Source organism: Rhinopithecus roxellana, chromosome 13, assembly GCF_007565055.1.
Source record: "Rhinopithecus roxellana isolate Shanxi Qingling chromosome 13, ASM756505v1, whole genome shotgun sequence".
NCBI lineage: Eukaryota > Metazoa > Chordata > Mammalia > Primates > Cercopithecidae > Rhinopithecus > Rhinopithecus roxellana.
Genome location: NC_044561.1, coordinates 94,892,442 through 94,907,463, shown reverse-complemented (window position 1 = coordinate 94,907,463; position 15,022 = coordinate 94,892,442). Strand labels below are relative to the sequence as shown.

Genomic DNA, 15,022 nt, shown 5'->3' with positions numbered 1-15,022 from the left:
TAACATAATTAAGGTTAGTGTTGATAAAAATGAAATAAATGAAGAAAAGATACAGTTTTAAAAATAAAATGACCAGAGGTGGAAAAGAAAGTAAAGCATAGTTTAAATCAATGTGTTCCATCACTGAAAAAGGACGTTAGTAAGAAACTTGGCTTGTTATATATTTTCAATTCTCTGTTTACATTCAGAACTATATGGTTTTAAACTATTGTGGTTTCTTCTGAGTAAATGTTTCTCAAATCTAACTGTTCCTTTTTTTTTAATTATACTTTAAGTTTTAGGGTACATGTGCATAACGCGCAGGTTTGTTACATATGTATACTTGTGCCATGTTGGTGTGGTGCACCCATCAACTCGTGAGCACCCATCAACTCGTCATTTACATCAGGTATAACTCCCAATGCAATCCCTCTCCCCCCCCATGATAGGCCCCGGTGTGTGATGTTCCCCTTCCTGAGTCCAAGTGATCTCATTGTTCAGTTCCCACCTATGAGTGAGAACATGCGGTGTTTGGTTTTCTGTTCTTGCGATAGTTTGCTGAGAATGATGGTTTCCAGCTGCATCCATGTCCCTACAAAGGACACAAACTCATCCTTTTTTATGGCTGCATAGTATTCCATGGTGTATATGTGCCACATTTTCTTAATCCAGTCTGTCACTGATGGACATTTGGGTTGATTCCAAGTCTTTGCTATTGTGAATAGTGCCGCAATAAACATACGTGTGCATGTGTCTTTATAGCAGCATGATTTATAATCCTTTGGGTATATACCCAGTAATGGGATGGCTGGGTCATATGGTACTTCTAGTTCTAGGTCCTTGAGGTATCGCCATACTGTTTTCCATAATGGTTGAACTAAAATCTAACTGTTCCTTTAGTTCATACACAGTAACCTTTTTAAATTTTTTTCCCAAATGTTTTTTTGTTTTTTGTTTTTTTGTTTTGTTTTGTTTTTTTTGAGACGGAGTCTCACTCTGTCGCCCAGGCTGGAGTACAGTGGCCGGATCTCAGCTCACTGCAAACTCCGCCTCCCGGGTTTACGCCATTCTCCTGCCTCAGCCTCCCGAGTAGCTGGGACTACAGGCGCCCGCCACCTCGCCCGGCTAGTTTTTTGTATTGTTTAGTAGAGACGGGGTTTCACCGTGTTAGCCAGGATGCAGAATCATGCAGTGAGTCCTCAAATACTTACCCCTCAGATTCAATCAGCAGCATCATTTTACCAGCCTGCTTCATCCACCTAATTCCAGACATCACTTCTAAATACTTCATTATAAATTTCTTTTTATATAAAGACTAATAGTCTTTTAAAAGATATAAAACACCTGTAATCCCAGCACTTTGGAAGGCTGAGGTCGGTGCATTAGCTGAGGTCAAGAGTTTGAGACCAGCCTGGCCAATATGGAGAAACCCCGTTTCTACTAAAAATACAAAAATTAGCCAGGCGTGGTGGCACACCCCTATAGTCCCAGCTACTTGGGAGGCTGAGGCAGGAGAATCGCTTGAACCCGGGAGGCAGAGGTTGCAGTGAGATCACACCACTGCACAGCAGCCTGAGCAACAGAGCAAGACCTCATCTCAAAAAAAAAAAAAAAAAAAAAAAAAAAAAAAAAAAAAGAAAGAAGAAAGAAAGAAGAAAGAAAAAAGAAAAGATATATAAGCAACATTCACTGGGAAAACTTTTCAAACAAATATTTCAGAAAGAGTTGGTCATGTTTCTTATAAATTCTTAGTGGGAATCCCAGAAGCTCTTTTCCAGAATTGTTTTCTACTCTGAGCACCTACTCTGGGTGGTCGTTACTTGCCTTGAGTTCCTTTATCTTAAGGATGATTCAAGAGAATCCCTGACCCCCACACCTAGTGTCTGCAATTCTGAGAGGTGGCGATCTTTAACCAATCATCTGTTTATCAAGTTTTGAGCAAAAATGTCAAAATGAGCAAAAAAAAAATGGACATGAGAATTAGGCAGTAAAATAGTGTAGACTGAACAAAAAATGCTTGGGGGAGAAAAAAGCCAAAGAATGAGTTGTGTGGCTATCACTGGAAGGAAAGACAGGGTCCAATGTATAGATCCAATTCATTTCTAAATATTTTCCCACTAAAGATTGTGGAGGTAAATATATTGATGGACTCTGTAATCACTGATTTAAAATTTGTGATTTATAATTACAAGTTTCAGGTGATTTCTAAGAATGCTTTTTCTCTTCTGAGTATACCAAAAAGAACCCCACAAAATGACAATTACTGATATGTTTTCTCTTTGAACCTTGTCTCAGTGGTGTTCAAACACTTTGATGCAATTAATCAGTTCATAAAATACCTTGTTATCGAGTTTAATTAGCCTTCACAAAACATTCATTCTTCCCAAACATTCTCCTTTAATCTCTCATTAATGGTAGAGTGCTAAATGTTTCCCTTTTTTGCTATTATTGTTTATTTAATAAAACTTTTAATATAGACCTCTCCTTTTCTGGGTCATGCAAATTGATGTTTTTGTGGTAGCATTTGATCTTTCTAGGAGGCTTGATGTACTTGATAAGCTTTCAACTTGTTAGTGAAAGTGAGATTTCAGTTATGTTAGACAGAGCTTTGAAATGGGGTTTTCTTTCTTCATAACTTTCCTGAAAATGTGACTCTTCATGCGACCAAACAGAGAAGGTTTTATTAACTAAAGAGAGAATTAATGGCACCAAGTAAAGTAACTCAGCTGGAAAGGTTTTGTTTGTTTTCTTTCTTGGTTGTGTGTAGTTTTTGTTTTTTTGTTTTTTAAGCATTTACTATTCCTTCATAAGGATGATGTATATCAAAACCTCCAAAAAGAGGTCAGAATAGCCAGTCTAAGTAATCAGTACCTCTTGGCCCAGTATTTAGCTAAATAAATAAGAATGTAAGTGTATTCCTGTCTCAGAAGCTGGCCAGCAAATTTGCTAAGTGATTGATTTGATGCTAATTTTCTGCATGGACTTCTCATTTCCTTCAGGGCCTGTCCTATGGGAGGAAATCAGTTCAGTCAAGCTGACTGAGCCCTATTTTAGATTTGAAATTTTGGAAAACTCCCTTTCCAGCAGGAATATATCTCCAAAGGATTTCCATTTATCATGACCCAAAGAATGCAACTTGCTCCGAAAAGACTGCAGAAGTTCCGTATGTCCAAATCCCAGTACATTCCGAGGACAGAACTGAAATCAACATATGCATGGCAGGCACCACGGTTTTGCTCACACTAATTCTGGGTCTTTTTGCATCAGTATTCAGTGTTGGAGCAAGTCCACATGGAGAGCCAGGGCTATGTTTCTTCCCTAGCCCTACATAGGCATTGTCATATTTTAATTTCAGAATAACCACCTTCTTTGTCTTAGTGCATTCAGGAATTGAGGAGAAGAATAGAGATTTTTCATTTCAATACACAATTTATGGGATGATTGGAGGAAATGAGAACCATGGCACATAAAAATGTGTGATAGGATCACAGAAAGAGCACTTAACTGAAGGCTATAGTCTTGAGCCAGAAATTGTCTCTCCACTACTCTGGGCAAGTTGCTTCATCTCTCTAGGTCATTTGTGGGATGGGAGCCTTAAACTCCTGCAATTCTCTAGTGAGAATAAAAGCAGCTTTGTTCTGAAATCATTCTAACTCAACAGAAGTTGAAATTATGCTGTCACTGTTGGAATCTCTAGTTATAGACTAATTATTTTCAACATTTATTGTCCAGGACCCCAAATTACGTGAACTTTTGGATGTGGGGAACATCGGGCGCCTGGAGCAGCGCATGATCACGGTGGTATATGGACCTGACCTCGTGAACATCTCCCATTTGAATCTCGTGGCTTTCCAAGAAGAAGTGGCCAAGGTATGGTGGATGGAAACCACTAAAGCTTATCATCATGATCTGAATGCTTAAGCTATCATGCTAATGCCTGCAAAAGACTGAATTTTTGTTATATTTAGCATGTGTTAAAATTTCACCTAAAAATAATTCAGCTGCCAAGTATAAGTGCAATTAAAACACTTCCAAATAATGGCATCGACTTAAGAATTATGGAGATTTTTTTTTCATTAAGAACAAGCCGACCAGGCGTGGTGGCTCACGCCAATAATCCCAGTCCTTTGGGATGCCAAGGAGGACAGATCACTTGAGGTCAGGAATTCGAGATGAGCCTGGCCAACATGGTGAAACCCTGTCTCTACTAAAAATACAAAATTAGCCAGGCGTGGTGGCAGGCACCTGTAATCCCAGCTACTTGGGAGGCTAAGGCAGGAGAATTGTTTGAACCCAGGAGGTGGAGGCTGCAGTGAGTCAAGATTGCACCACCGCACTCCAGCCTGGGTGACAGAGTGCGGCTCCATCTCAAAAAAAAAAAAAAAAAAGATTAAGGTATTTGATACAGTTTCTTTGCATAACAAAATACAAATAAAACCACATTCTATTTCATCTAAACACTTTCTCCCAAGTCATTCTCTCTTAGCCTCATCCCTATGCTGCCTCTAAGTCCATCTCATTTCCAGCTCTCTCCTAGGGAACACACATCCTCAGCCCTTTTTAAACTTCTTAATCCCTGGGCAGCACCTAGCCCACCATAATCCATGTAGTAGTTACTCAGTTAATATGTAGAAGAATGAAAAAATAACACTTTAAAACAAAAACTTTAAATAATAATGAAAATAATAAATAAGAACAAATAATATTTATTCAATTATGGACTAGAAAGATAAATTAGCTATAGCCTACCCATTGAGGAGCTGCTATTCCACTAGGAGCGAGCCTTTTAGATACTTACAAAAATAGCTAGAAAGCAGGTATAATACAGCAAACAAGAAGCTGTGAACATCTGGGACCCCTGGATTCAAGTGCAATGCTTTCTCTAGAAATGTCCAATTGTCATTGAAAGAATACTGAAATGAGCATATTTAAAGAAGAGCTTTCTTTTTCCATTTTTATAGTTTATAAAATACTAGTGATAGTCCTTCTCCTTCATATACCTTCCTTCAAGAGTTGAGAATATGAATCTAAGAATACTTTGAGTTCTGCGTATAATATATATGCCTTACAGAGCTTGTCATGTCATGCCTCACAGCTACAGGGTCACTTCATGTCTGTGGGCATTGTCTGAATATTGCGATCTGCAGTTTTTTAACCCTCAGTGCTCTGGTGATTTCTGAGCTACACAGGATGTGTTGGCCTGGTTTCTTTCTTTCCTTCCTTCCTTCCTTCCTTCCTTCCTTCCTTCCTTCTTTCTTTCTTTTTTTCTTTCTTCCTTTCTTCCTTCCTTCCTTCCTTCCTTCTTTCCTTCCTTCCTTTTCTTTCTTTCTCTTTCTCTCTCTCTTTCTTTCTTTCTTTTGTTTTGACAGAGTCTCACTCTGTCACCAGGTTGGAGTGCAGGTAGTGGTGTGATCCTGGCTCACTTCAACCTCCACCTCCAGGGTTCAAGCCTACAGGCACATGCCACTATGCCCAGCTAATTTCTGTATTTTTAGTAGAGATGAGGTTTCACCATATTGAACCAGGATGGTTTCAATTGGCCTGGTTTCTATGTCATTAGTGATTATTGGCAGGGGTTTATTTCTAACACTTATGTAATATTGACTTTAATTCTTATAATGGGATGCACAAAATGCCAACTAGTTTTAATATTCTAAGGTTTTTAGAAACTATTCTTTCCAAGTATTTTATAAATAGAATCAACTTTCTCTCTTTAAGAGCCAAGTTACCCATTTATTTCTATAGTATCATACTTGGAGAGATTTCAGTTCAATGAACATTGTCTATGTGACATATACTTTATTTCCCTGCATATGAAAAGATGGATAGATGAGTACAGAAAAAAACAGATTCTAAATGTTTGCAAAATATTTTTAAAATATCTTTCCCCAAATGAACTATATTCCTTTTTTAAAAAGTGACCAATTTGTGGGATGCACTAAATCTCAATTAAAAGCATGCAATAAATGGCAGTGGCTTTCAGGGAAGCTTTTGCTAAAAGTGAATATATTTATATTACACATCAATCTGCATATCTTAAGTTGCATTAAGCCTTTGTGCAGTCCTATCTAAAATATAGTTAATTTCCTCCTCTCTGTGAGTTCCTACCCACTAATTTTCCTTAGGGATTTTTATCTCCAATCCTTGTAATATTCCCCATCAGGAGTGCATCTGCAGAGATTTTCCCAGGGGCTACTTGATGTTCCCGATATAATTAATGAAACTGTGGAGAATATTTTGCCTTCCCTGGCTGTGATGTCCTATAGAGTATTTCCCCCCACCCCACTGAAACTGCTCAGCCAGAAACTTAAGATTTGCAAGTACTACTGTTATCTTGGAGCATCAGGTATCACAGTCACCTAGGGAGCCTGTTAAAACACACATTGTTGGGCCCCAGGCCCAGCAGGTCTGGGATAGAGCCTGAGCATCTGCATTTCTAACTGGTCCCAGGTGATGCTAATGCTGCTGGTCCAGGCACCACACTTTGACAATCTCTTCCTTAGAGAAGCTTGGGCACGGTATTGCCAGATCTTGAATTTTCTTCTAAAAGGAGCTGCAGAATCCATGAAAGATGTTAAATATTGGCAACAGTTGTTTAAAAACACTATGTGAACCAAAAAAACACAACTATGGTCTGAGTAAGACTTGGGGGCTTCCATTTGGCAGCTTTTGTTCTAGATTCACATTAAGAAAAACATCGTGCTAAATAAAACCTCAGGTCCTGACCACTGAATACAATGGGGAAAGCATGTAACATTATCTTGCAGAGCAGAATCAGCACTCTCCACCACATTTGTTCATTCTCTAACTTCCAAACCATTCCTAGAGCCCTCTGGGTGCTTAAGAATTGTGACCTTTTAAGACAACATTTTTCAATAGACAGAGACCCTCTGCCCCCTTAATGGTCATTGTGGACATTTTTCAGAAGTTTTATAATAGGTTACTTTTTTTGTGACTTAGATTGTATCCTATTCTTAACCATAGCATCTCTCATCCCCTATAAAGGAAAGAGGTACAGAATAATATAAAAGAAAATCTTTTGGATGTCTCCAGATTCCATTTTTAAACACGTAACTTGAAAATTAAAGAATAAGGGAGACAAATCATGCCTTTGGGCCAAATTTAAAAGTCAAGAAGAATACAATCGTTACACAATGTTCTACAAGTTTACCTTACAACACTCAACCCATTAATTCAACAAATGCAAACCAAGCAAACGAGAAATTACTGCTGGAGGAGACAAATATGGGTTTTTTTTTTCTTGCTGAAAAACGTAATATTTTGTTGCAAATAAAATATGTTGCCCTTAAAGGCCATAATTTTGGCTCTTCTTGAGAAGGAACTAAATGGGACAGAACTCATACCCATGAGTTCTGTAATTCGGGCCCTAGGAAGGAACACAGTAAAGGGGAGAGAGTCCTAGAGAAGATGTCTATAAATCAGAAAGGTTAGCATTAATCTTCTGCCAAATGGATATGAGCCTTCAAGTCCTTTGACAGTTTGGGTATATTCTTCATCTATAAAATGAAGAACTTGGATTCATTCACTCATTTATTCAACAGCATTTTGTTGAGCCTTCTGCAATGTGCCAAGTCCTATTCTAGATGCTGGGGATAAAGCAGTGAAGAAAACAGATAAAGACCCTTGCCGGAGTGGAGCATACATTCTAGGTGGGAGACACAATGAGTAAAATAAAGAAGTCAGCCACACAGTGTATTAGGAAGAGATAGTGATATTGACAAAAATGAGGTAGAGATGGAGAGTGCAGTGGAAGAGGGCATTAAATAGGGTGGTCAGTGCCGCCATCTCTGGGAGGTGACACTTAAGCAAAGACTGGAAGGAGGTGAGGGAGCAAGTCAGGAGGATGTCTGGAGAGACAGCACTGCACTTGCACTACAGCCCTGAGGCAAAAGATAGTCTGGTGTACTTTAGGAACAGCAAAGGGCAAGCGTGACAGCAGCTGGGTAAGCAAGATTGAGGGAAGGTAGTAGCAGAGGGAACTGAGTAGGCAATTGCCATTGATTTTGCTGTAGGGTGGCATAGGCTTTGGAAGGACTTTGGCTTTTACTGTGAGTGAGATGGAAGCCATGAAAGGGTTTCAGCTGAGTACAGATGTGATTTGACTTAACATTTAATCAATAATGAACTGCATGGAAGAGGGGAAATAATGGAAGTAAGCAGATTCATTACCAAACTATTGAAATATTTAGGTGAGTTGCTAGTGACTTTGATCAATGTGGAATGTGGAGGAAATAAAAAGGAATCCAAATTTGCATGTATGTATACACATACACACACGCGCGCGCGCACACACACACACGTATATTATAAAGGAGGAAGTGACAGCATATGCTTATGAATTTTATGTTGCACGTGAAAGAAAGATGCATGGAATCAAAGATGATGTTAAAGTTTTGGCCCAAGAGGCAAAGATAGAAATATCATTTACTGACATAGGGAAAATATAAAATAGAGTATACTTTTTGGTTTAGGAGTATATAGCAGAAGTTCAGTTTTGGTCATGTTCAGTTCACGTAAATTTGGGGGTCATTGGGTGTTTGATTGTATTAAAAAGTCATCATACTTTTTAATGAAGCTGGATGAGATCAGCCAGGAAGTGACTGTAGATAGAGGAGATACCCAAGGGCTGAATCATTGACACTCTAACATAAAAGGAAAGAATCAGAAAAACGGAAGCTGAGAGGAGGCAGCCAGTTAATGCCACGCTCATGGGAACTGAGCCAGATTATTTAATGTTTTATTGAAATGTAGCATACACAGAAAAGTGCACAGTTTCTTACTCTATACCCTGATGGAGTTTTGGAAAAGGAATATATCCACCTAATCAACATCCAGATCAAGAAACAGAGCATAACCAGCACCCTAGATATCCACCCTACCTACTTATCTCTATATTGGCAGTTAACATTGTAGATTAGTCTTACCTGTTTTTAAATATCTGTAAATGAAATCATACAATAAAATCCTTTTGGTCTGACTTCTATTATACAAAATTATATTATGAGATTTATGAGATTCTTCTATATTTTCTGTGTGATTGTAGTTTGTCCATTCTCTTTGCTCAGTAGTAGTCAGTAATTTACTTACAGTTGATAGACATTCAGGTAGTTGTGAGTTTAGGACTGCTATAAATAATGATGCTACAAACATCTGCCTTTCTGAGAGCTAGATATTGGAGTGTAATGACTGGCCATAGATCTTTATGTGTACTGCTTTGATAGATACTGTCATTTTCTCAAACTTGTTGAGCCATTTTGATTTTTAAATATTATTTCACACATACAAGAAAAATTTAGCAGAGGATCTCTCTACGTTAAATTATTACATTTTGAAGTAGCTGTCACAGAAGAAATGCGCTGTCTGAAAATATGTTCTATAATCTGAACATTAGTCTTTGGTGTTTGTAATTTTAGATTCTTCCCCCTCTGTAGTTGTGAGTATCTTGGAGAATCTAATTCACTTATTTCAAGGGTATGAGTGAGATTTTCGGGAAGTTTTCATTAACTTCATCTGTATCAGTTTCTTGTGCACAATCTAAATAACACACCTGCTCTCTGAATTTTCTAACTAGCTCTCACATCTCTTTCCTGCTCCCCCTTCTTCCTGCCGTCTTGTTAAGCCCTTGTCAGGTCTAATGTACAATCATTACCTACCTATTTCCTGAAATTCTCTCACACTTTGCTCTACAAATCTGCCTGCTCAGCTGCATAAGACTGGCCTTTTAAAAAAATAAACTCATTCCTGATCATATTTTAAATCATTTTCATTCTCTATTGCCTGCAAAATGAAGTTTCTGTGCATTTAGTGAACAAATATTTATTGAGGGCCTAGTATGTGCCAAGCATCTCACTGGGCACCGAGGATTCATCAGTGACCAAACATAGCCCCTACCCTCAGGTACTGATGGTTCACCACTTTGGCTGTTGCACTGTTCTGCTCCAGCAGTTCCTATTTGTGATTCTTCTTCCTTTGCAATTTTAATAGTAATGCCTTTATAATATGGTCGTTTCCTACACTGCCTTTCTCTCTTTTGTCCACCAAGAAAAGTCCTAGGCCTCCCGAGGCACTCAGTATCAACTCAGTTCATCCATCTCTCACTCCATCTCATGACTTCCATGAATAGCCCACTGTTCTTTTGTCTGTTGTTCTGTGAACCTTGAACATATTTTCAATTACAGTTATCACACTGTAATTATTAATCAGTGTGTCTGATAACCTATCCTGTATTTGTGAGCTGATGAAAGTCAAAAACAATAGTTTAGTCTGTTTTGTGTTCCCAGGATCTAGCTTAGTGCTTGGCTCAATAAATGTGGGAGGTGTGAGAGAGGAAAGGATGGAAAAGGAAAGGAAAGGAAGGGAAGGGAAAGGAAAAGGAAAAGGAGAGGCTTTTGAATTCTTGAAAATAAGTGATAGGTCACATAAAATCTTAGAGTCATAGTGGCTTTTAACATCATGTGCTCCAATCTTTTCATTTAGAGTTGGGAGAAATTAAGGCCCCCTAGCAAATTGGTTGCTCCAGGCTTTTCCCAGAATAATTCTCTCTCCAGCTTGTCACTATTCTCAGTAGGAGGACCCAGGTGCCATTCATTATGATGGCTTCCATTTTCCTAACCTTTTTCCCCAAAGCTAACCTTATTCCCACTCAGAGTTACTGTGACTGTCACTTCCTTACCCAGAAGTTGCTCCACACTCTCTTTAGCAAATGAAAATAGCTTCTATTTACCAAATAGTTGACACCTTTCAGGCCGAGGAAATGAGAGAAGATGTCACAGAGAGGGGAATTTCTTTTAAGCAAAAGACATTATAGTCTATGAAATGAAGTTGGGAAATAGAAAAGAAAGAGGGGCAAGTGAAGGGGTCTGCTAAGGCCACCTCCAGGCCATTCATCAAAAACTTCAGAATTTTCTTAGAATTTCTCTAAAATAATAGTATTAGCTATTTAAAAGTGACCTCAAGAGACATGAGATTCTTATATTTATTTTTATTCTGGGAGCATATGCATTGAGGTAAGAGTTTTCAAACACTTGCATATATTCTGTACAAAATGTACACTTTATCTCGTTTCTATTTTGAATTTCAAACCAACTTATGATGAGTAAGCACTAGCTGTAAGTTTGACTTTAAATGATGAAAAATGATTAAGAAAAGAAAAAGTGATGCCATAAATTGTGTTCAGCAATTTGTTTTGGGACATAATGGAAAACTGTGCATGACTTCCTTGCAGGTAGAATACATGTGCCAAAAAGATCACTGTTTACAAGCATGAAAAGTTAGATCCACAAGTTATTGTGTTTTGTGAGATCATCATTACCTGCTATTCCTGACCTTATTATATTTTTTAAAAATGCCTGTGTCGTCTTAGGCTATTCCTCCACCCAATCATAAAAAGGATAAAGTTCTTACTATATCAATTCATTGCACTATTAGTCTTGGAATTTTATAGTGGTAGGTGTCCTTTGTTGGAGAATGAGATTTACTCTACATTCTGCGCTTTTTGGATATATGTCAGGCAAATGAAGGATGAACAACTTAAACTTTTGTATTGTGAAAACATCATCTATCTGGAACATTTGTTTAAAAGCTCATAAGTCAAAAGAAAGACATTCATATTGAAAAGATTTTTATAAAAAAAAAAAGGCAATTTGGATTTCAGTCTCTCCCTTACACTCACAGAAGCAGCAGCAATTGCTATTCTGGTGATTGTGGAAGAAAGCACCCCTGCCTTCTCTCTCCTGGGTATCTTCTGCATTTGCTAAGCAAGAGCTTTTTTGGATCCAGACAGTGTTCAGCGGTGCCCACATGAAAACAATTAATGTCAAAGTGAAGGGAAAATGTCAACCCTGAGTCATAGAAATGATTGTGATTTCAGACTGTGTGCTACTGTTAGTACAAATCCACCTCTCTCCAGAAAAAGAAAACAGAAATCTGCATCAGCAATAGTATCTCCTCTTTCCTTCCATCCACTCCATTGCACAGAGACAAGCTACTTTCCGCGTACCTCTGTCTGCCTGGCTTCTGATGCCTGGCAGCTAAGTAAGCTCTGATTGCATTACCTGTGTGCCTAGCCTGGAAGCAGGAACACGGGTACCACAAAAAAAATCACCATAACTTTTTGGAAGGAAGAAGAGTTCTAAGAAAATCTGGCTTCCTTGATTAAATTTCTCCCTCCACATATAAAATATTGGGGATGGCAGGGGAATACTGACATACTTTGAGAGAGGCAGGTTGATCTGTTTCACCTTTCACCTTGATATTGGTTGCCATCTTTAGTAGTTAAGCCAAATAATGCCCAATGAATAAGCTGGCACTATGGATTAAAAACACTTTTTGAAAATACCATGCTAGTAATTTTCCTAACGACTATATTATAATTTTCATTCATTCAACAAGTATATACAGGCATAATCAGCCAATGAAAAGGAGAAACCAGAAGAGGGAAATTAAGGAAGATATTACAAGAAAACATCTGAGAGCTAAACAAAAGTACTGGTCTTAAAGTCTAAATAGCAAGTATAGGAATGGAGTAGGTTCAGGTAATCAGTAGGAAACTAGAAGATGACAGATAAATGAAAAAGACTTAATTTTTTTCTCTCCAAATGAAAGTTAAGGTAGAGGGGTGGGGATAAATGTACCAGAAATGTATTATCCAAATATCAACCATGCTAAAACATGTAAGATTTTCAACAACTGAAGAAAGAACTTAAAAAGATCCATATATGCTTGTTATTAGGAATGTTCCCTTTAGAAAGCCATGTGGGTTATGATGTTGGAACTAAAACAAATAATCTGATATATTCTAATATATGGCCCAGCAGAAAACCATAGTTGCAATTTATACTCATGTAAATTTTTATTGTACTCGTTTTAAACTTTCAGAATCAATTTATATGCAAATAAAGTCATAATTATGAATGCTGAACAAAGATTAAAACTGACAATTTAAAAGTGAGTTTACGCTAACGAGAGTTGGAAGTAAAAGGAATGGCAGGTAAATGTCCTCCTGTCACAGAGGAGCCAAGGGATACTATTTTTAATGAATGGATCAAGAGACTTTGAGTATGATGCTTGAGAGTTTAGAGGTGACAGGAAGGAACGGGCGTGAGTGATAGAACTCTAACACAAGCAAGGAGAAAGGGCAGGTGCGAGATGGAGTCAAAGATTTAAAGCCTCCTCAATCAGAGCAGGATATTATAGTCAAATTCTAAAATCAGTCAAGAAAAAGCATTACACACACGCACGCACACACACACACACGAAAAAACATTGCACACACATATATATAAATAGAAATATGTAAGTAAACCCCAGAAATTTAAGAACAGAAATGCTGAAAATAGTTGTCAAGAAACAAAACTAGGACGTAGAAGTGATCATTGCCTTTTCAACCCCTCTGAACAACTTTTAAGAAACTCTGTCTCTGTTTCATTGATAAATAATAGTTTTTTAGGTTACTATCATTTAAAAAGCATATGTTACACCTGTCACTGGTCTAACATGAATTACCCACTTCTCCCAAAAGTCCTATGAAATAAATTCTATTATTACCTCCATTTTATAAGACATATGAATATTGGAGGACAAATTTTAAAAGACTTGTCCAACATGATTCTGTCACTCAGGACTTGCATTTGGCCTGGACTAACAGAAAACCAAATCAAATAATAGCTGAGACAAATTAAGGATTTTTAATTTGTGTTTTGTTCGGTTTTGCTTTTCTTTTCTTTTTTTTCTCATGTAGCCGGAAGCCTGTCATGGGTGCCACTGGCTGGGGTGGGCATTGTGGGTGGTAAGAGAATTTACCAAGACAGTAATAGGTAAAGAAAGGCGGATTTATTAGAGAAAGTGTGAAGATATGTTGCAAAGGTGCAATGGACAGCACAGCAGAGAAGGAGCTGTCTGCAAAGAGGCAGGGATTGAAGGGAAGTTTCATAGGGTCATGATGGAGGGGCTATGTGCAGAATGAGGTCATGCTGCTGGAGTTACTGGGAGTAAGTGCTGAAGGAGGTATTTGGGAACAGAATGTTGTGCCAGCGGCTTGTCTGTGATTAACCATCTCAGATTGTTCTCCCCAACCTAGGGCCCTTTCCTCAATGTTGCTTACTTATCTTATTAGGACTCCACAGGTGGTTTCTGGCACTGATTCAGGAGCTCAGGGATAACAAGGCTGAGTGAGACCCCTGTGATTCTCGTGGCCTTTTTCTCATAGATCAAGATGACTCTGTGGCTCTAGCCATTCCATTTACGTTCCCTACAGTAAAAGGAAAAGAGCGCCTATATCAGGAAACACATTTTCCCAGAACCCTCCAGCAGGCACCTGCTTACGTGTGATTTGCCATGTGGCACATGGTGGTCATCCAGCTGCTAAGGACATTGGAAAATGAATATATTTTTTCAGTTGGACATATTGTTGGCCTGAGTACTGTTGGGTCTCTGTTAGGCAAGAAGGATAAAATATATATTAGATAGCATTTAGCAGAAAGTCCCAGCTAGAAAATGGTAGAATGGTGTTCTGAAATCCAATAAATTATATTCATAATAAGCTAGGAAAAGGATCTGCAATATGAAAGTCAGGAAGAGCCATTAAATAAACTGATACCAATATTTTACTTTTAAATTAGAAGACAAGAAAAAAAAAACTGTGTTTAAGGGTCACTATTCCATGGCCTTCACAGGCAGTGAGAATGATCAAAGATGGAACAATCAAGGCCAAAGGCAAAGAATCATTCTCATAGCAGAGGAAGAACTAACGGGATTGAGTTACCAAGGGTCAAATACCCTCTTCATTTGAAGAGAAGAATCTAGCTTGCAACAAGGTGTAAAATAAAGTTGTAAGGTATGATTAAGGTAATTTAAAACAAATTTATTTCCAAATGAGAAAATTATATTTCAGCAGAATTCTGTCATTAAATTATAAGTTAATGAGGAACTACCTGTGCCTAGTTCATTAATCAGTTTTCAAGTAATGCAGTTTTAATTTCGTCGAACTGATTTCATAATAAGCAGATAAGCAGCATGCTTAATG

The 15,022-nt window shown here is 38.0% G+C and overlaps 1 protein-coding gene across 3 annotated transcripts in view; it reads left to right on the top strand.

The window, feature by feature from the left end:
• PLCB1 (phospholipase C beta 1) overlaps nucleotides 1–15,022 on the top strand; it is a 587,065-nt gene that overhangs the window by 256,377 nt on the left and 315,666 nt on the right. For all 3 annotated transcript variants that reach the window (XM_030915597.1, XM_030915595.1, XM_030915596.1), the window contains exon 2: nucleotides 3,712–3,849. In XM_030915597.1, coding sequence (XP_030771457.1) covers nucleotides 3,769–3,849 — 81 coding nt within the window. In that variant the 5' untranslated portion in view covers nucleotides 3,712–3,768. The remainder of the gene's footprint in view (nucleotides 1–3,711; nucleotides 3,850–15,022) is intronic.